The sequence below is a fragment of the Poecilia reticulata genome, linkage group LG1 (genome assembly GCF_000633615.1).
Source record: "Poecilia reticulata strain Guanapo linkage group LG1, Guppy_female_1.0+MT, whole genome shotgun sequence".
Taxonomy (NCBI): Eukaryota; Metazoa; Chordata; class Actinopteri; order Cyprinodontiformes; family Poeciliidae; genus Poecilia; species Poecilia reticulata.
Genome location: NC_024331.1, coordinates 30262669 through 30285217, shown reverse-complemented (window position 1 = coordinate 30285217; position 22549 = coordinate 30262669). Strand labels below are relative to the sequence as shown.

General features: G+C 38.0%; 1 protein-coding gene across 14 annotated transcripts in view; it reads right to left on the bottom strand.

Moving 5' to 3' along the window:
• gab1 (GRB2-associated binding protein 1) overlaps positions 1 to 22549 on the bottom strand; it is a 63148-nt gene that overhangs the window by 5583 nt on the left and 35016 nt on the right. For 6 of the 14 annotated variants that reach the window (XM_008420045.2, XM_008419961.2, XM_008420011.2 and 3 more), the window contains 11 exons: positions 17073 to 17201; positions 16369 to 16534; positions 12010 to 12229; positions 11191 to 11283; positions 9481 to 10169; positions 8465 to 8559; positions 7934 to 7942; positions 6751 to 7051; positions 3242 to 3334; positions 1891 to 1984; positions 1331 to 1454 (listed from right to left, as the gene is read on the bottom strand). In XM_008420045.2, coding sequence (XP_008418267.1) covers positions 1331 to 1454; positions 1891 to 1984; positions 3242 to 3334; positions 6751 to 7051; positions 7934 to 7942; positions 8465 to 8559; positions 9481 to 10169; positions 11191 to 11283; positions 12010 to 12229; positions 16369 to 16534; positions 17073 to 17201 — 2013 coding nt within the window. The remainder of the gene's footprint in view (positions 1 to 1330; positions 1455 to 1890; positions 1985 to 3241; positions 3335 to 6750; positions 7052 to 7933; positions 7943 to 8464; positions 8560 to 9480; positions 10170 to 11190; positions 11284 to 12009; positions 12230 to 16368; positions 16535 to 17072; positions 17202 to 22549) is intronic. The other 8 variants (XM_017305977.1, XM_008419975.2, XM_008419987.2 and 5 more) reach the window with 7 other exon arrangements.

Genomic DNA, 22549 nt, shown 5'->3' with positions numbered 1-22549 from the left:
TCAACACTGCAAATATTGACTTGCTGCATTAACTCATTATGTCAATAAAAGCTTTTGTTACTCATGATTGCAATTGTATTTCTGTATGTGATGAAAACATCTGACATACACACATAAAAACCAGAGGGCAGCAGATCATGTGAAAATATAATATTTGTGTCATTTTCAAAACTTTTGGCCATGACTGTAGAGCGTTTAAAAAGTGCTTCTTTTCGTAAAAGCTTTCCACATTTTGAAACCACAAACTTTAATCTTTTACAGGGAGTTTATAACCAACATAGTGAATAATTGTGAGATAAACAAGACAATGATGCACGGTTGTAATTTCTTTTACAAATTAATGTCGCTCATGGATTGGCTGCTCTGGAAAAGTCAGCTAGTAATGTGTCAGGTAGCATTCTGTAAGTAAGCTTCCTCAGCTCTCTTTTCTTAAGAATATTTTAGATAAGCTCTGCAAAAGCATGTGAAATATTCTCAAATAATTTCCACAGAAAAATACGCAAAAAAAAAAAAAAGAAAGGCCTCTTCAAACTCTGAACTTGAATCAAAATGAGAATCTGTGTCAAGACAAAAAAAAATCAGATCTGATTGAACTTAAGCTACATTTGCTAAATTGGTCGAGATGTACACCAATAACTCAGCTACGACTTCGATAAGAGCTTTCTGTTGTATGGCTCTGGAGGTTATTGACTTGGAGGGTTTGAAAACAAATGCATGCCACAATTTTTAGATTTCCGTTTCTAAAAACAACAACAAAAAACATTAAAACCTATTTATCATTTTTCACTTTGTTGTGCTACTTTGCGTTGGTCTTCCACATAAAATCCAAATGAAATAAGTTTGTTGGTGTAATGCAACATATTCTGGAAATATTGAAAAGTTGGTTACTGCTGCAAGGCAGTGTGTATAGTTCCCGAATATTTTAGAATTATTTAATATTTGGTTTCATTTTGCTTTATAATTGCACAATAAAACTGAAAATATCTGTAAAAGTAAAAGAAGGAAAAAGAGAGCAAAAGGACACTGCAAAGGAAAGAGTCAAGGCGGTGAGGAGTCCGTCTGCAGGAGTCACTGTTACCATCTGGGAGAAAACGCTTCTTAATGTTTTCTATAAATATTTCAACATAGCAATTCATTCTCAAAGTCTTGCTAAAATTCCTGCTGCTTTAATGATGCAGGTGTAAAAAAATGTCTGCAGGGCTCATCATTTTATGTTTATTCTTTATATAAACAATAAAAAGCTAAATTTTCTGCGGATTTTAAAATGAAAGTTTATTTTTAACTTCTAATGCATGTTTTTTGATTCAGAGAATAGATGTGTGTTACATACTGGTTCGTCTGTGGGTAAATTAGGGTCCATTTCTACATAATTCTCTGCAATGTCCTCGGAGTCAGTGCTGGAGGCCGTGCTATGCACTGACGAGGGTCTCGCCGGCATTGGAAACCTAGAGAGACTGGGCAGCATTCACAATGTTTACACACCAACTTCGAAGCAAATGCACCAAATAAAAGCACAGAAGAAGACCTCGTCTCTGACTGACTTCAATGAGAAGCAGCTTGGAGGCAGATCCACGATCCTGCTTGTCTGAGCAGCGCTACTTTGGTCAAACAGTAACTACAGTAATGCATGAAGTGTTAGAGTTTACTTCTTCAGTGATCCACTAAAATAAAAGGGCACATTCTCACCAGACCCTGTTTAACTCATGGAAGCTGGATTCTGTGTTTGCAGCATAAAAAGTAAGATGGACAAAGTGTTTTCTTAAAGTTTTGGTGTTAGAGTGGCCCAGAGGAGAGCAGAGCAGTGAGAAAATGCCCTTTGGTGTTAGCAAAATGTAATACTATGTGAAAAAAACAAACAAAAGCAAAATGTCAAACATTTCAGATACTTACTCTCTAGCAAATGAGCGTGTTACAGGTGAGCGGACAGGTGTGCAGGGCTCCTCCCATTCTGGTAGTGGTTTGATCTCTAACGGTGCAGGTCTTCCTAAACCAAACAAATGCACGCCTGTCAGTCCCTGCTCCTCGTCAATCCAGAAAACAAATTATCGCTATGGTAACAGTTTCCCACACCAGGAATGGGAATAAAATAGTGGAGGAATGTAAAACGTATCATAGTAAACCCCCTTAAACTAAAGCTTTGTTGAAGAACCTTTTAATTAGAGGAGAGGTGCAATATATCTGTTTGCAATCCGCATCACAGTATAAATGTATGAAATATTGCATACATATTCGTTAAAAGATTAGCTTTACTCGTTTTTTTCGTCATAAAAAAGAAATGCCAAACTACAATACATTAGAATTAGCTTTGTAGAGGGTAAATGTAAGCAGTAACATTTACTTGAGTAACTTTTTTTTCTTTAAAGAAGTACTTTCAGGAGTACCTTAAAGCGCCATATAATCATATTTACTTGAGAAATATTGTAAAGTATCGCTACTCTTGCAGTAAAGTTTCTGTAAACTTGACCCAGTGCGAATAACTCCATGAAGTACAAACATAACCAAAAATAAACCAGACACAGACCTACAACTTATGTCAAAGTGAGACCTCTTGTTTGTACTCAAACTTTGTTGTTCTAATGTCTCATTTGTTTCTTCTGTTTAATTTTTTTATTTTTTATTTTATCATTCATTTCCTTTTACTACAATTTGCACATTAGAATATTTTTGTAAATCTGATTAAATAATCTTAAAGTAAATCAGATGTTATGGTCAGATCATAACATTTTTACTCTCACTCTCTTATCCTGAAATAGAAACCATGTATATAAAAGCATGAGAGTGAAAAAGATGGCCCATGCATGGCTTCCTCTCTAAGATCATATCTTTGTTCAATTTCCTCCTGCAGAGCTCTCTGTTATTTTCCAAAAACATGCATGTGTTTTAGTACCAATAAAAATCTGAATGTTGTCTGTTAATGTGTTTTGTGTCAATAAAAATGTAAAAAAAAAGAAGAAAAAATTAAATGTTAGTATTTGATTGTGCTAACAAGTGATGTTAGGGAGTATTTTGTGGAGCACATGAAATCCAAAGTGAATAAAGACCACATTCCAAGAATATTCTGCAAACAGTTTAAGTTAGACTGGATTAGTTCAATCAAAGTTACATTTCTTTGAATCAAACCCCTACAGGATAAGAGGAAAGATCCCACAGCTTAACTCTAAAAGCATGCAGATGGATGAAGTGTATGCAGAGGTCAGAGAAGTTTCAGACACACAGAAACAGTTCGATGGGGTGTACGTACCCTTGCGTCGTCCCCTCGGGAATTCACCTACGGTTTGAGAGTCGGTTCGCTCTAAACCGACAACCTTTGCTCTTATTATTTTAGGACTCTGACCTGATTGGTGAAAGAAGACTTTGCTCATTATATAAAAAAGGGGGTGATCACAACAATTAAGCCCTGAAGTAAGAATTGCTCTGCCATGCAAAACAAAAGACATAACTTTGCTGCACAGTGAAGCGTCGCCCTCACTCACAACCACTTATTTATTTATTTTCCAGCAGCACAAATCAAGAGAGCGATTGTCATGACAACAGCGGGACCAAACTACCCAACATGCAACTCACTCCATGCAGCACGGCTTCCCACACAAAGGCTGACATCACAGCTGTGCATGCACGATTGGCTGTGTGGACGAGTACACGGAGAAAATCGGGTCACGTTGAGAGGAACAACACACAGATCTGCAGCAGGGCGAAGTGCAATGTTAGGAAACTAGGAGGATTTCACTTCAACACACCGAGCAGGACGTTTCTGGAAGGGCGGGGTGATTTAAACAGAGCGTCAGTTTCAAATATTTTTGATGGAATTACACAGAAATAACGCTGGCACTGAATTCCTGTTGAATCCTTGGAGAAAGGAGGATAAAATAAAGCTAACAGGTGGTGATATTTAGACAGAAAAACTATTTATCATGGCTGATAATAAAATTATAATAACCAGTAAGACTTTAAGCTGATATTTTTATGCTCAATGCCCGAATAAATGCATCAGTTAACTTGCTTTAGCCTTGTGTCTAATATGAATATATTTATAGCTGAAACGATTAATTAATCGATTGTTGAAATGAACAACTAATTTAGTCATCGATTAATCGATAACTAGAGTATAATGTCTCAAAAAAAAGCCACTTGCTGGAAGAAAAAGGTATTCAGAGCAATAGAAATAGAAAACTGTACAAAAATATATACATTTGGATTTAAGATTAAATTAAAAACAAGTTTGTAAATAAATGTTCAACCCAAAACGTTAGTGGCAAAGTTTCATCTTCACCTGGTTCAAATTCTGTTAAATAAAATCTTCAAGTAATCTCCTTTTGCCCTTCACCATGCTGATGCTAAGACGAGCAGAAGGGCTGAGCTTTTCACATTTTCAAAAAGCGTTCATTAAAGGAATGATATGCTGAAAATAAACATTTTATTGCCCATTTAGAAAAGGAATTAAATCATTTGCATCATTTAATGTTTATCTAAGATTCTTTAAGTGGTTAAATGAAAAATCTGCAAAATGTGTAAATATTTTATCTGATCTTAATCGTCAAAATAGTCGATAGGTCACTAAAATCACTAAAATAATTATTAGTTGCAGCCATGTATACATTAACATATGAAAATAATATCTGAAAGTGCTGTAAACACGAATGTTTAACCTCTTTTCAAAATCCTCTCCACTGCACTGGGACAACATAAATGTGGGTTTTTGTTGATTTTTGGTTTCAGCTCTTACTGTAGAAACGGACATATTTGGAAGAGCAACAAATATCTGCTTCTATAATGCCATGCTCTCCAGTTTTTCCAGTTTTGAGGAGTGGCTCAGAAAAACATTACTGAGTCACGTCATAATTATAACCTGGGAAAACAGGAAGTGGATTGCTAATAAGCATGGGTCAGTATGAGTTTCTCTCTGTGTGATGTTGAGTAAAAACACCACAGAAATATCACAATGTAACAATTGATCCTACTCTGTTTGAAAGAGTTGAACATACTATTATGTGCATTATAATGTTATTTATTTTATCTGTGCCATTTCTAATCAGATGCAACTATTCATTACCTATTTTGTATTTTTCTATTACAGATGTGCACAGTAATGGAAAACTTAATATGTTCAATTATAACAGATTTTTTAAAGAAAGTTTTCCAGTAAACTTTATTTTTGCGTTTTTTACACAAAGAAATACTGAAATAATGTCTCCTTTTAACCTCTCATTGAGAAATGTTACTTTTTAAATGCTAGTTTTTATATGTGCATGTATAATAAAAAGGTACATGTACATACGTTGATAATGTGCTTTGCACATTTAAGGATTTATCCAATATGTCGGTAGCAAAATAAAGTAGCAACAATTTTATCATAAAATACTGACCATGTTTGATGCTTTAAAGAAATGTAAAAGTTATGTTTTCAGTAAAATCTGATCATCTCACAGCTGCAGAGCTGAAGCATTAAATTATCTGGAGCATAAAAGACTTTTCTTACATAATGACTTTACCTTGTCACATCCCCAGTGAAGTGTTGGGCTGTCTGGTTCAAAGAGCATAAGAAAGGAAAAACTCCTAATTGGGAAGCGTTAGCTGGCATGAACCAGCCTAATTTTCAGCTGTGACAATTACAKCCATGGCTTTTGATTAGGCCTGTGTGGTGTTCTTTGTCAGTCTTCAATACACTTTGTATCTTCTTCCCGTCACTGCTCTCTCCTTCGCTGCTCCCAGAGTCAGAATTCCCTTCGCTATCAGGTCTAATCAAAGGACTCCATTGAAATGAAGAGAACAAAAGAGGATGGAGGTGATCTCTCCAGTCTTTGGTCGCTCCGTGGCATTATGACAAGCCTTCTAAGAAGCGCCTCGCAGGGTCTCTCAGAAGCTTGAGTGCATTGAGCTTTTGACAAGGGGTTAAAACTTTATTAAAAAGATGTGGCTAGCAGAAAAGTAATTCAGCAGCCTGCTTGGGGACATGCATGCAGAAGAAGAAGTTGATATTTAATAAACCAGACACACAAAGTGAGGCATTTCTCTTCCTACCAACGACATCTGCAGAGCAAAGATGACTTTTAMTGTGAAAGTTAGAAGTAGGGATGCACCGATCCACTTTTTTTCACTTCAGATACCGATATCTGAGGTTTAATATCAGCCGATACTGATCCGATACAGAAAAGCACTGCCGAATTCACTTAAAACGCTTTTTTTAAGACACAGACTGAATTACAAAATTATTTGATAACTCTGCACACTAAAATAAATCAATCGCTTTGCAAGCTTGGCCAAACATCTAGAAACAACTTCAATTTGTTCAGTCAGCGCAAATAAAAAATAAATAATAAAGAAACAGAAACTGACAAAAACAGGTTGGCTGCCTTGGTCAAACTTGTAAAAATAAACTGCAACAAACCTCTTAAAATGGTTGATAAAATGCAATTATGAATTATAAATACAATGYAAAATAAATAATAAATCATAACGTCGCCCACAGCACAAAGCATAGAGTTAGACTGAATAGATCTGCCCTTGCGGATCGGGGACATCGTCACCGATACCTGATCTAGACCTCATCTCTAATATCGGTACAGATACGTATACAGAATATCGGATTGGTGCATCTCTATTATTTAGACAGTTCTGTGACCATGAACCAGCAGCTGARTGTGACACAAAGCATTACCAGCTGTAGTGTTAGTTTGATAAACAGCTCTATGAAGCAACAACATCCAGACGAAATCACAACTACGACTGCATGCACACAGGCTGAGGTCTCACCTTTACGATCAGGCTTGAGGTTTCGGTCTACAGGTGGGGGCTGGCACTCGGTGGGCACCGGCCGGCGGGGCGGGGTCTTCGGGCTGGAGCGGAAGCCCATGTGGGCGGGCGGGGGAACCTGCTTTCCCAGCGAGGAGAACTCCATGGTGCTGGGAGTCATGGGGACATAGTTCGTATCGTGCATYGGCTCGGACAAACTGCCCGAGTGSTGATGCGACGGCGAGTTGGCGCTCATGGGGACGTAGTTCTGCTCCACCTCCTCCATAGAGTGGCTGCTCAGCGGCATCATCCCTTTGCTCTTCTGAGGAGCGGAGAACAGATGTGGCTTTTGAGACAAAGATGTGTTTCTACGACTGGTTCACAGCTTGAGTCAGAGCAATCAGAAAYCGGCTCAGAGACCCTGCTACCTCTGTGTAGGCCTGTCGCAATAAGCAACAAATCAGTTTTATTTGTTGTTTCTGTTGGTTTGTTTATTTATTTTGGATAYTTAAAACGTCTTCCAGTTCCAGTGTTATTCCAGTGTTAAATTTAAAGTTTATTGTTTGAGTGTTCTTGCATTATTCTGCCATTGCCATTTGATTACWTGAAAATGGTCTCAAAAGAACAATATTATCRTTTATCACAATAACTTCTGTGACAATTTATCGTCCAGCAAAATGTATTGTGACAGGCCTACTCTGTGATTATAAAATAAGAGCTTTATTGGATGATTCTTTCAGAGATTTATAGAGTTRTGTTCAACCAATCAGACCAGTCACTGTCTTTAGTAGGAATTATATTTCTACCAAGCAAATATTTACTATCTGTAAGGTAGAAAACTAACAGATCCAACATGCTTTCTCCTGATTGTGTGTGATTGAATAATTTTTGTTTAAATTGTGACGCCCACACGTGAATTAAAGGACTCAAACAGTTTGATTTCCTCTGAAAATGGTTTGCTCCAGATATTATTCAGAAGAACAGAACAATGTGATCAAAACATTGGGGAAAACAAAACAAACAAAAAAAAAAAACGGTGAAAATGATCAACTGCTTGGAAAAATGATCGGAAATGCTTTAGGATGGAAACCAAAGCCAGAAGGATGTTGATGGAAACAGAAAACCCGKGGATCAAAGAAGAGCCAAAACGGCAAATACTTAGCCGATGATCAGCTCCAGGTGATAAAAGAAGATCTACAGTTACCTGTGAGTCCTGAAACAATTAGAAGAATCCCACAAAGTCACATTTTTAAAAAAAAATGCTGATGTTAAAGCTTGTCATGGCGGACATTAACTGGCCTAAAGAAAAAAGGTGCATCGCCTTATGGACTGATGAAAACAAAATTGACCTTTCTAGCTTTAGGCGCAGAGGATTCAAGCCACATTACTCCAACTGTSTTTCCATTAACCATAACATTGTACAAACTGAAATAACAAAAATCWAATTGGTTTATGGAAACAATGCAATTTTGAAAAAACTGAAGTTTTTTGTTAAAACGTTTTTGCGCTAAGATGTGTAGGATGTGGTGATTTTTCAGCAGTATTGAAGASATCTATTTCACAAAGGTGGAAGGAGAATGATGGTTTCTTTGTGTTGCTTGGACAATGTGGAGAAAATGTTATGTAAGCTGATGTAGGACAATGAAATGTGGAGCCTTGAATGCTTTGCTGTAAGCCACAACCTTTGTTTTCTATAATAGTCGAATAAACTAATATCTCTATGAGAAACACTTACAAAGTAGCTGTTGAAGCTTTCATTGAAGTCAAACGAACAGCTTTTGTCTGAGGAGAATGATCTGGGAATGTCATAGAAGTCCTGTGATCCAAAATCTGTTAAAAAAAAGGGTAAAACATGTSCTTTATTACTAATCTGCCAAGATGCTAAAYACASTATTAGCATTCTCATTCATGTTTTTAAGTAAGGAAATGCTTAAAAGACAATCAAGAGTTYCARCTTCAAATAATGGTTACAGTAAGTGAAGAAGTGAACAAACATTTCAAGTGGTGTCTGAATTTATGGTTTCCAAAGGTGAAGATGTGTAAAAATCCATAAACACCATTTTATCGCAGCAGGAAATCTCATTGAAAATTTTAGTATCGCATTTAGTGAGAAGAAAATCTTTGTTATTTATTATTAACAGACTCACCACTGTCATAGTTASTGGCACACCTGCTGGGAATACTTTTTTTAAGGAAGCAGTTTTTATTTACTTTGGTTTCTTTGTCGGTAGACAAGGAAACAAACAGAAGAGAATCATTTTGGAAATAATGTCTTGGCTCAGTCACATGTAAGAAAACATGCTTGCAGCTCCAGTTACATAAAGTCAAAAACTTGACTAATCCAGGATATTTTTCTGCTTTCACCAAAGTTTCTTACAAGATTTTACTGAAACAACMTTGGATTTAATTTTAGCATTAACTTTTTTCACCACTAGGGGAACATTGAGTGGTAAATGTGTTTSCTCTGTTTTAATCAAAGTTCCTTTCATTTGCTTCTACTTTAAAATAAATAAATAACTTTTCTCCATCAGTTGCTCATAACAAAACATTACCATATCCAATCCCAATCACCCATTTTGATGAACTTTTTTTTTATTTTTATTTCTTTACTACTAAAACAACTGAAAGTAAAAAAGAGGATTGGTGCATCCCCATTGAAACCCCAGTAAAATATTACAAATTTTGTGGTTGTTRAATATCTAAATGTGTAAAAGGCCTGTAAACACTTTTTGTAAGACCTTGAGCACAAACCTTTGCGGAGCCGTGAACAGTCCATGGTGCCGATCGTGTTGCTGCGGAGAGCCTTGCTCCCGGCGCTCGTCGGCACGCAGTAATTTCCGTCCGTCTCCGAGGCCGAGCGAGGCACGCAGTAGGTGTCCGTAGGCGAGCGCTCAGCAGGGGGCGGCGGGAGCCCTGAGRTGGAGCTGAGTGAAGGTTTGGGCGGTCTGGGAGGGGGGACGACATCGCCCCCGCCCTCCGAGCCTCCGACACCCGTCGACGTCGACATCGTGCGGGGGACCTGGTAGGTGGAGTTAGCGCCGGGCGTGGGAGGGATGTCGTAGCTGACGGAAAGATTGCGCATGTGCGACTCCACGAATGACGTCTTCCTCATCGGTATGTTGAAGACGTAAAGTCCAGATTCGTCCCCGCCGTCCGGGTTGGCCGGCGGGGAGGTGGCCGACTTCGGGAGCAGCACCGTGTCCTGCGAGTAGCTGCGAGGGAGGTGATAGATGCCAGCGTCGGACGAGGTGGAGGTGCCGCGCGAGGGAGGCGAGTCGTAGAAGGAAGGAGCGGAAGCTGGAGGCTGGTGCTGCGGGAAGAAGCCGTTGTGCGAGGTGTGTTTGGGTAAGGAGGTGGCGGATGGGGGCGTGCGGTGGGATGGGAGGTTGTCATTCAGGTCCGTCTCTGAAGAGGTAGACTTGGAGCATTCTGCCTGGGCTCTGAGAACAGAACACACTTCACTTAGAGGAGCAGAAAACCCACACAGTCACAGAAAACCCCCACACCACTCCGGCAGGCAGTTAATGACAAAGCTATATTTAATCAGCCACTTTGGCAACTTGTATTATGTTAGCATTACTTTGTGCATCACACAGCAGGGTTTCTGCAACTCAAATGTAACTATTCTTAAGACCATTATAAATTAAATTTCATCACAACAGAAATGACATTCCTTTTRACAATTTAAATTAAGAACAAATCAGTCTTTTTTATCAACAAACTTCAAATTTTGGCTCATAGATGATCACATATGAAGGCACTGATGAAGTAATCCTTATTTTCATTCTGCTTTTTTAGTATTGTTTGTATTGTGGTAAACTTTTTACTCTGGTAAAGATTTTAGATAAAAAGTAATTTTTTATTAKCACTAAATTCTCTTCTCATTCATTTGTCTGTCATATACTGGCCCTTTAGAAATAATAAACAAGATGGAAACAAAACTTTGGTTGAAAACATCAATTGCCATTCTGGCAGTAAATTTGCACTTGACAGATGGGAAAAAGCTAACTAGCTAAAAGTATATTAGCAGCTAGTTAGCGGTAGCCTGAACTGCCTTCTGTCACAGAATTAAGTGACTCAAGGCTGATGATGGCGTTGCCTGATGAAAAGTCAAAACTATGTTTATTTTGTCCTTCCTTTACAAAATTTAAGGCCTTAATTTTACATTCATGAATTTAAGACTTTTTCAGCCGCTCGCTCGACGCTTTTTCGTGCATCGTGAACAAAAGCAAAGGAAAAAACCCTGGGTAGTTTAATATGCAGGCAAAAACACGTTGAGAACATTTTAATCTCAGAGTGGGTTATAAAAACACAATAAGAAAATCCATCCGTCTCAAATCCAGCATTAATATCACCCATTTACATTTAGAGTGACGAACAAAGTGATTTGCATTCCTGTGATTCACAAGCGTTCAGCACTCCACACAGGCAGGCAGGTCCAGTCGGGTTCTGGCCACTCACACACTAGTCTGTGGAGGTAGAGTCCTGCTCTCACACTCCTCCAGGAGCAAATATTCCTGATAGCCCTCCAGTGGGGCCTGGCAGTCCACTGAGCTACAAMCACCAGAGCAGCAGTGAAGTTAGAAAACAGAAAGGGTCAAGGTGAACCTCACAGGGAATAATTCGGATGGATTTTTTTAAATATATTTCTAATATTTTCCAAATTTCTAGATTTTTTGTTCCAGTTTAAAAACATTCTAGACAAGACAAGGGACAGCTTCACAATTTCAAAAAGTTTTCGCTTTACTGTCGCCGTGCTTGAATGAGATGCCAGARAAAGTGTAGGGTTATTTGTCTGACTTAAAGAAGGCAAATACATTTTCAGTTGCTTACAAGATCAACAAATGTAGCAAAAAGTTAAAGAGAAAACACAATCATCACTCTTATTTATGTAAGATTGTTTTAAAACAACTATCGTCAATCTACAAGTGGGTGTTAAGCAGCTGATTTCAGCATAACAGTATCAAATAGTGGGAGTTTATTTGATACTTCTAGTTTATGTGTTAAAAATCTAAATACTTAAAAAGTATGAAGGGTCTTGTTACAACTGTAATAATCACTGTTATYTTAGCAGCAATACATTATTTTTTATTTTAAGTAAATCACATTCAAATTACATTTTCAATTATTTTAAAAAATTCAGAATCATATTGAAGTGTGGAAATTGTACGTTTCTTCTGTATGCTGATATTTTCTCTGTCCACCGGTCTACTTGTTTTCTTGTTTTTAAAAACCTGTTTGAAATAAATCAAAATCAATCATTTAGACAATTGGTGTCACCTGTAGGTTTCAGGCTTTTTGCTCTCACAGTTGGCGAGCCACAGGTAATCCTGCGGGTCCTCTGAGCTGGACTGAGAGTCTAGGTGTCGCACGCTGACCGGCTGGTACGGAGGAGGGACGACGCCCAGCAACGACGAAGTYGGGCCRACCATGTTACCTATAGATTGGTGCGGAGGGGTGTCCACGACAGCGCCTGACGGCTGAAGATTTTTTGAATTATCTGCAGGAGAAAAGAAAKATGGCTGTGGTYAACTATGGCTGGAAATTTATCTTATTCAGAACAACAATCTGAGAGAATGTGAAATTTATTGTGGCACAAACAGTAAGTGAGACAACAACAACAACAACAACAACAACAACAAAAAAGCCAGCATGAATAAATTGTGTATTTAATGCCAAGGATGTAAAAGTCAATGGAGAAAGATGCTTCTGCTAAACTAGCAGTAGGACTGTACGCAGCAAAATTCTGTATTTTCATGGTCGTAACACGTACTGTATAGTTAATGCRTCCCAAATTATTCTGTCTACAACAYGCTACRAAGCAAATAAATATTTGCTTTATTTGTAAAAGGGCGTGTTGTTTTAACGGGAAAATTATGAGCCTGACCATCAACATCAGGCATGTTTGAATGCAAAACTAACAAACTGGAGAGTTGGGTCACTTGATTCCTAATCGGTTTCTCCTGCACTCATAAAACTGAGCTACCAAAGGCTTTATCACAGCAGACAGGCCTGAGAGGACTACAGTTACTCATATAAATACAATTTCTTTACATCATCTTGATGACATTATTATTAACGACATATCCAGAAATAAAAATGTCAAATTTAATGACTTTTAAAACTCCCTAGAGGAGTCAGTAGGCTGAGACAGTAGCGGTGGAAATGGTATTTGTTTACAAGCTTATTGTAAAGCAATGATGTCATGASGAAAAATGTTTTATTTATCCAAATAATTCAGCAACACCATGTACAAATTACCTCCAATTTGTTAAACATTTTTCGTAAACTATCCCTGTTAAATGGAAACTCTTGTTTCTACACATTTGCATTTCAGTGCTAGGATACAGAAGAGGAGCATTATTCAGTAACAGAAAGCATTTCCATTTCAAACGGATTATGTTGTGGTGATTATCATCATTCCAATAGGAACAGAGTTATGCCTTTTTCTTTTGATAAAGAGTTCAAATGAGTTGACTGTATTTATGACTGTATTTAGAGTTTAAAATCCTTCCTCTTACATGTAAACATCTGAATGTTTCAGTTTCATCATGTCTTTAGATGCACGTTTTAAAAAATTAATCGAATCATTTGTTTATTTTAATCTTTTGGTAGCTCCTACATAATTAGAATGACGCAGATTTACAATTTCAATATCTTAAAGGCTTCAGGGAGGTAATGGAGTTAAAGATTTCTGGAGAAAACTAATAGGTAGAAGAGGCTGAACAGACGGTGAGGACATTTCTCACAGAGAYTCAACAGGTCATGCGGGTGAGTAATGAAGTTAGACATGAAGCAAAACAATCAGCTGGGATTAAATATACACTCAAGCTGTTTCCTAGCAACCTAATTTTAATACGACGCCGCAGTCAGAAACCTTTTGAGCTGAGCTGTATCAACTTTTAATCTGAATGCTGTCTGAACATGAAGGCCACATGTACTGAACGCAAGCCGAGCCTGGAGAAAAACAACCCAAGGACAGGTCATGTGTTTCTTTACATTCTCATCAAATGTAAGCTCTGAACCGAAGCTCTGGTCAAAGGTGGTAAACAGTAACTCACACCTTCTCGATCAATGTGAGAAAGCCCCGAAGCGCATCATTTCACGACTTGCACCTAAATGAAAACTCTTGGAAACTCATAATTAAAATCGATCGTGAGGCGAAGAACATGGATGCAAACAGCTGCTACCAGACGTAAGCCAAGTGTGGCGGTTCTGTGAATTTACATTCAGAGGGTCTCATCAATAAGCATTCACACCTTTTGTTTCATTTACAGCATGAACATAAAGSGACAAATCAAAAGCTTTATTCATGCAAGTTCAGCTTGAATATATTCTGAGACGCCATTTCATCAAGGTCTTTGCTTTGTCGCGCCGCGATTTATCAAATTCTTCCTTTCAAAGCCTCCTGCTGCAGCTCACTGCTGAGCTGCACTGAAAGACAACATATGCTGATAAATATTTTGCCATTCTTCGTTTTTTCTATTTGTTTGTGTTTTTGTTCACACAAACAAGRTCCCAGAGTTCATTTCTACAGCGCCTCGCAAAGAATACACACCCTTCAAAATGTTTCCGCATTTTGTCAGCGAGAAACTCTAATGCATTTTATTTGACAAACCGGCACAAAGCAGAACATTACTGTAAAGTGAATGGTTTCACTTTTTTACAAATAAAAAGAAAAAGCGTGGAATCATTTGGATTCAAAGTGCTTTACTAAGGTGAGTAAAGTAACAGGGTAATTTATAGAAAAATGTACAAGATGCATGGAAAACTGTGAGATGTTTTCTGTACAGGAATGTTCAGGTCAGGTTTTATGATATAAACTCGCTGATTAATTATTGTTGACTAACTAACCAGTATAGTACAATTACTATTTRCTATATTTTAAACCATATTCAGTTACTGTGCAACTAAAAACTCATCTCAGAAGTGTTGCTGCAGACACAAGCAGTGAGAGGTGACAGTGAAGCAGGATAATTATTTTTAGTAAACCTATCAATCTTTCAATTATTTTCACAATTAATTGGGTAAAATTTTCACATTCTGTAGATTTTTCGTTAAACACYAAAGCCTCTTTTATAAATCCAATATTAGAAATGTACTGAAATGAGAAAATAATGACATTTATTTTTTAAATAAGAAAATACAAATTTTYCTTGCCTAAAATGAAATATCATTCCTTTAGTGAACCCTTTATCATTTGTGTCAAAGAATGCATTTGCAGCTAAACATCAACATATGAAAAGCTCAATGCTTTCAACTTGACTTCACATCGATTAATCAATTACTAAATTAGTTATTTCAATTCACCAAGACTAATYAGATTAATCGTTTCAGCCCAATTATAACCGTCAAGCATTTACTGTGTCTCAGATACTGGAAGATTTGATTAAATGTGACAATATAGGAAAAAGTTAAAAGGGGTGTGGATACTTTTACAAGGYATGTACATATAAAATCATTTAAAGTCTGAACATCTGCCATTGCTGCAATCTTCTTCTGCTTTCTGCCACGTACGGTTTTAAGTTTYGAGTCTTTAGAGGAAAATCRGAAACATCCTTGTTGTACATTAATTTACAACTTCTACAGTAAGCCTGCATTCCCCGAGCCCAGAAAATGTTATTTTCTGCCAATATTTGTTCAGCTACACAACCCTTTACAAGTAGGTTGGCCACGTTCGAGTGGGAGTTGGGTCACACATGCAGAGAAAAGCAAGCAGAAAGACAGCCAAGGACGCTTTTTCATGAGCGCCGCGAAGGCCTAGCTGCAAGAATATCTATCTGTGCAGCAGGTTTCTCCTTGAAAAGTCTGTTAGTTTTCTCATCTACAGTTAAAAGTGAGCTCTAACATTCTGTAAAACAGAAATGATAAACGCCACTATCAGCGTTTCCCTGCAACACGAGCCATGAAAAAGAACTGGCAGCATGGTTTCAAGGATGACCTTGCAGCAGCCTAATCAGTAACTCATTTGTAAAAATTCAAAAGGAAAATGAAGCTTAATGGTCTGAACTACTGGACTCGTTTTCAGTGGCAATCACACTAAAATTTGCACCAGTTTAATAGCGGGGGAGGAGAAATGAGAGACGGCTAAGTGCACGGTGCAAATAGCACAGATTGCAATTTGGCTCCGAGACAAGAGAGAGAAAAAGGAGTCGGCAAACAGGAGAGAATGAAAGCCAGATAAAAGGCCGGGAGCGAAAGAAAGTCGGCAAGACCTGCAGGCACACAATGCTTTGATTATCCAGTACTGGGAACAAGAGTAACATGAGCCTGGACTGGATGCACACATGGATCAGCACATGGATCATTAGACCTTGGCTAAGAACTGTGCTGAATAGAGACTTTCCTGCACATTCAGCTCACTCACCTAACTCTGTCGCAGAGAACAAGACATCTGGAGAGCAAAATGTGACCGCAAGCAAATAGATACAGACATAAAGGCCGAATCAAAACTAATCAATAATGGCAATATATTGACTCAACCTAATCCAGGACAAATCAACTGAAGTTTTATGAGTCTTAAAGGCTTGTCAAACCAATGATGTTGCGAAATGAATGTCTGGATGAAAGGCTGCAAATTCATAACGCTGGCATGACTAAAATAAAAAATAAACACACTGCTCTGTCGGCCATCCTTACCCTCGTCGGTAGGGTTAAAACCACAGATGTCGCAGATGTTGCGCACCCACTTATTCATGTCTTCTTCGGTGTCGGCCACCAGGTAGAAAACGCGGTCGATCGTCTTGATGTCGAATATGAAGCTGTTCTCCAAGTCTTTCTTCCTGAACGACAGCCCAGCATCCACCTGAAACGATAAGTTTAGTTGCTTTTTATCGGGGCATTTATCGTTAGCTACAGCCCTACTGGATGCCTGACTTGAACTCTAATCTCTGGCGTGATTTAAAAAAAAAAAAAAAGGTGGCTGATCATAAACCCAAGATTCCTCAGGAACGCTGTTAGAACATGTTTACAGCATGTTATAAGATATTTCCAGCTTTTATTTTTGGCAATCTAATAATAATTATTTGGATTATTAAGTGAGGCTTAATATGGATCGAAATAGATCAGATACAGTGCTGAACTGACTTATTTATTTGATAACGCGGCACATTAAGATACACTCAAAAGCTTCACAAGTAACTCTCAAATTTGTGCATTAAATAATTGAATGAATAATTTCAGGTGCAACTGTTTCTATTCTCTGGCATTCTCCAATCAAACATCCCAGAGATAAAATACTGCTTGTTGCTTTGAAAATGCCAAACGTGAATAAATCTAAATATTACATTTTTGGGGGGAAAATCTTAATGTTTGAAAAGTTTGAAAAAGAAACTAATACTTACTTGTTGACATAAGTTCAGGTCGATCACTCGAATGGGCTTCTTGGCAGTGTCATTCTTGTAGTACTCCAGCACATCTGGGTCGCCCGTCATTCGGCCACTGCGAAGAATAAACCACCGCTTCTTCCATGCCTGTAGGGCGAGAACAGAAACGAGGTCAAAGGTTATATGCATGTTCTCACCATGACCGTGCCATTCCAAGATCACCGCAGTATGACCAAATGCCTTATTAATGCCTTATTCTGGGCCGCATAGCTTGTGGGCCCTTTCCACCAGCTAAAATGCTCTCACTGGAGAACAGCGAGTGCCGGAGGGAAGAGGCCCGCAACCAGAACTATGCGTCTGGGTTATCCAGAACAAAAGCTACATAGTTGGCTGTCGCACTTTGACTTAAGTGAATAACCAAATCTATAAAGAGAAACGGGCAATTGACTCATTTTGTTCAAATGCATTTTGCAGCCTCTGCAGAACTAAAGAGCAGCACACAGTTCACAAAAGTTTAAATTTAGAATCAGCAGACAGAGGAAAAGCAGACGAAAGGAGAACAGATATATGACTTCACAGGCTGTGCGCCATAAAAAAGGTTTTATGGACAACAGCGGACACTCAATTCATACTAGCAAAAAAAATCAAGCACTACAACAAAATTAAAAACACTGTAATGAATTCAAAGCTACTACTTATTCGAAAGGGAGATTAAAAGTTGTCGTAACTCAAATCAGTGTATCTTCAGAGTTGTGTATGGTGATGCTGTGAGCAGGAAGGATCTTCGGCAGCAGTCAATTTTGCAACAAATCTGTAGAGACCTCTGACTTAAGAATGACTGCCCAATTTCTGACAGCAGAGACAATATTCTACAGTAACATGTCCTGGGTGAGACAATCAGTTGTTGGCAAGCTCTGCTAATCCACCTCATTTGCTTTTGCAGCTCCCCTTTAAATGTCTGGCTGGCTGGAAAGTCAGGCAGGCAGACATCGGATTTGGCGAAAAGATTGTTGCCCGTTATGACTGACTGAAGAGATGATTTGAATTTCCTCCTTCTCTCTGCTCTGCAAAATGATTAAAAGTCAAATTTTCAGGTATGTAATAGTATCAGAAACTAAAAGTAAATCTTACATTGGCTTTTTGCTTTTTCCTTTTCATCCATGAAAAAAATGTTAAGAATGAAAATGTTTGCATCCATGAAACCTTTTCAACTCCTCTGGGATTTGGGGTCGTAATTCAGGTATAATTTAAGCTTCATATTAGCTTCTCCTAGTTGTTGAAGAAAAAAAACCCACCTTGCTGCTATAGATGTCATAATAACCATCTGACAACAAAAAAAAGAACAAAAATACTTCCAGCTGCACAGCATCCAAAACCAGAGAGAATAACGGTCCAAAAAAGAAACGCCTCAAAGTCTGAAGAAGAACAAATCAGAAGTAGCATAACAGAGCTGCTCTGACCCTGCCGCTGTGAGCGGCGATATTCTTGAAACAAACTGCACAAATTGATGCCTGTGACAGATTAAAAAGCACTGGGATCATTTTGGTCTCAGCTACTCTGACTACAAAACAAATCACTGGCATCAGATTAAAAATATCACAGCGCATCTGTAGTTTAACTGCACGAAGAGCTACAGCTGCACAATATTAGGAACAAACACAATCTCAGTATGATTGTTATTGTATTAATGAGTTGCAACCTAGCCACATTTTTCTCACCCTCTTTTTTTTCTGCACAATCTCTCTCTGGTAGGGGAAACATATTTTTTGAACAAATTAAACTGTGATGAAACTTATTGATTTCTTTTTTTAAATGTGTTATCAGAAGGCTTTTCACAATAACAAATTTTGCTGGACAAGAAATTGTCCCAGAAATTATTGTACTAAACAACAATATTGTTGCTTTCAGACCATTTTCAAATAATATGTTGATAATGGCATAATAATGCACGTTTTCCCTCTCAAAGACTAATAAACTTGAATCTCGTACAAAACACTCCACAATGGAACTGGAAGATATTTTAAATGTCCAAAATAAACACATAACCAAAAACAACAAATAATAAGGAAATAAAAACTTCACTCAACTAAAGCAATATATAAAATGGATTATGACGTCTCTAAACAAATTTGCCCTTCAAAATAGAAATTACTGAGCTCATTTTAACTTTATCTTGCAATGAACTGATTGATCGGATCATGCTTAGACATCGGCTGAAGTATGCCGAATAACATGAAATACAGATACAGTCAAGATCCAGCTGATAAGCAACTTCTATAAAGCTTAGACAAAAGACCAGAATAACCACAGATTAAACAAATCAAACTGAAAGCTTTGTGTCCGTGTTGGTTTGTTTTTGTCATTTTTCAGCTGTTTGCTGTCCACAGGGCGTCTCTTTGTTACTGGGCCCAGTCCCACACCGAGACGCATCATCCGCCTTTTCCACTTCACAAACAAAACCAAGACAGTTGCGAAGATGTGAAGGACTTGGATATTAAACTGTAAGCTGTAATTCACATCACTCTCACATGCAGCTCATGTTTTAAACATTCCACTTCAAAAAGCCTGTGTTGTATAATCACAAATACAACCACAGAGTCCAAACGAGGCCTAAACTTATTAAAGCCAGAGCCTCGGAGGCACGGCCACCTCAATGTTGAATTTAATTGCAAAAGCTAAACTGACGGCCAGTGTTGTGTTGGACAAAGGCAGTGCGAGTGTGGGGAGGGAACCTCTCTCTCCAGCATGTGACAAAGCAATCCTGGGTCATGTTACCCTGAGGGGAACAAGAGGACCAGGAGCTTAGGTTACAGCCTGGCTAAGCCTGTCCAGGCTATGATTGTTGACAACGGGGAAAGTCGTACAACCCCAAAACGAGAAGCATGGGGTTTGCTAAATAAAACAAAACAAAAATGCTGTGGAGTGAAACAATTTTCCTTTTCAAATTACTAGAAAAAAAATCTAAATGTTTACACTTTGCTGTGGAAAAGGGAACAAACTGATATTTGAACACATTCTTTATTGCTATATAGCTGAAGCTAGATCGGGGTGGGTGATCCTGATCCTCGAGGGTCGGTGTCCTGCAACTCTTAGATGTCTCCCTGGTCCAACACACTTGAAACCAACAGCTGAATCACCTCCTAATTGCAGTCAAGTTCTCCAGAGTCCTGCTAACGACCTCATTATTTGACTCAGGAGTGTTGAAGAAGAGATGCATCTAAAAGTTGCAGGACACCGRCCCTCGAGGACCTGGATTGCCCACCCCTGAGCTAGATCCTTAATTAGGTTAAGGTCTGGTCTTTGACTAGAACTTTCCAACAAACTAATGCATTTTCATGTATTTTAGTTTACCTTGAACCTAAATTAACTAGTCAAAACAATATATATAAAATTAGAAAACATTTACTCCCTCTTTAATCCAGCTTCTCTATTCCACAGCATAATACCACGACTAGCAAGTTTAATTCCCTGTTTGGGGACAAATCCCACAGTTTGGGATGTGACTCTTGATCTTTTTGTTCACTAAAGAGGTATTCACAGATCAGCTGCATTTATACTGAGGTTAAATTACACACAGACTTCTGAAAGCAACAGGTTGTGCAGGATTTCATTTGGGGACATCATAGTGTAGAGGGGGTTGAATACAAATGCACACCACAAAATGCTGCACAGCATATCATTAATAATGAATGTCATTGTAGTGTGTGCAATATTCATATCACAAAAGACTGCGTGCAAACATTGTTGTCCAATATAATCCAAGTGTTGCATTAAGATAATGTAATATTTAGCCACACAAATGACTAAATGCTAAAAATGACAGAGTGATGAAAGCACAGATGGCAAAGACAGAAAAGATGATAATAGGCAGATATACCATAACTGATATCATCATTACAGTATTGTTTAAAAGAGAGCAAATGTTGAGATCCTACATAAAAAAACTGTCTGAAATATTCTAAATCATAATCATCATGAAAAAAGGGATTCTAAAAAAATTATTAAATTAATTTAGCACAGAATGATTGACAGATTAAATAAAAAAAGAAAAGAAAATGAAAAAGGAATCCAGGGTAGTAGGTGAGCTCCTTTCTCACTTCACACTGTTTTATTGTTTACTAGATCCATTCAGTCAATATATTGTATGCATGCAGGTTATCAGAAAAGCTGCAGAAGTTGCATCAAGTCAAGTAACATAACAGCACATTTGTATATAATGCAATTACCTATTGCAAGGCCAGTAATCCGATTTATTCTTAAAAGCTAAACTAAACCAGATTAAAAAACAAACACAACAAAGTGTTTCCTTTTGTTGTCGGTTTTATTTTGGCAACCGCCGTCTCTGGATACAGAAAGTGAGAACATGCTGCTACCAGCAGCGCCGCAATTCAGCTGTGATTAGTTGTTTGGATTCATACAGACCAGAACAGATAGCAGAAAAAATATGAACTTCTCTACTAAAAGGTTATTTGATTATACGGTTAAGCAAGATGAACATTAAAAAAAATACCAGCGATGCACCGATATGATATTAATATCTGTATCTTTCCCAATATTATATATAAAACTTGTAGATCCAGTATAGGTGACAATGAGCCTGATCTATAAGCACAGATCTATTCAACCTGATTCTATGCCTCGTTTTTGTCAGTTTCAGCTTCTTTATTATTTACTCTACATTGGCTGTTCTACTCTTAATTGTGTTGACTAAAGAAATTAGTTGTTTTGATTTTACTTACTTAACCAAGCTTGTGATGCTACTGGTGTATTTAAATGTGCTTTACTGGTGCAGAGTTATTAAATAAATGTGCAATTTAGTACATTTATGTTTGTGTTTAAAAATAGGAACATCTTAAGTCAGCACCGTTTTTCTGCAACAGATCGGTAACGGCCGATATTATACCACTGATATCGGTATTGGGATGACAAAAGTGGATTGATGCAACTCTATAAAAGACCTATGAAAGAAGTTGGAGCGGTTTTTAGCAGCAATTCAGCTTTATAGCAAAGACTTTTCAGGTAAGTTTAAATCATTCTGACATTTTTTTTTTAACTTAAAGGGAGGTAAAACATCAAAAACACTGGATACAGCATCATAGTTTAAGCTTCTCAAGTATTTACACACCAAGTATTTCTGTCTCGTCACATACCTCACAAACAATCTCAGGGATGTAATGAAGTGTGCAGTCCTGATTCAAGATATGCTCATTCCATTGCAACCAATCCAAATTGTTCTGAGTCAGAAAGGAGTCCTAAATACCATAGAACAAATTCACATCCTGTCCAAATGGGCTGTCAAAATTACAGAAGTCCYTTTAGCTTTGAGGACTCCAGCATTCGTGGCTCCCAGTCTGGGACTGGGACAGAATGGGACGATACTGGACTGGCATAACCGCAGAGTCTGACGACCCTTCCTAAACATCTGCCCGCCACCCCTGTTCTTCTAAGCTTCACATCTGATTGGATGAAACACAGGAAGATGTCCCACTATGTAA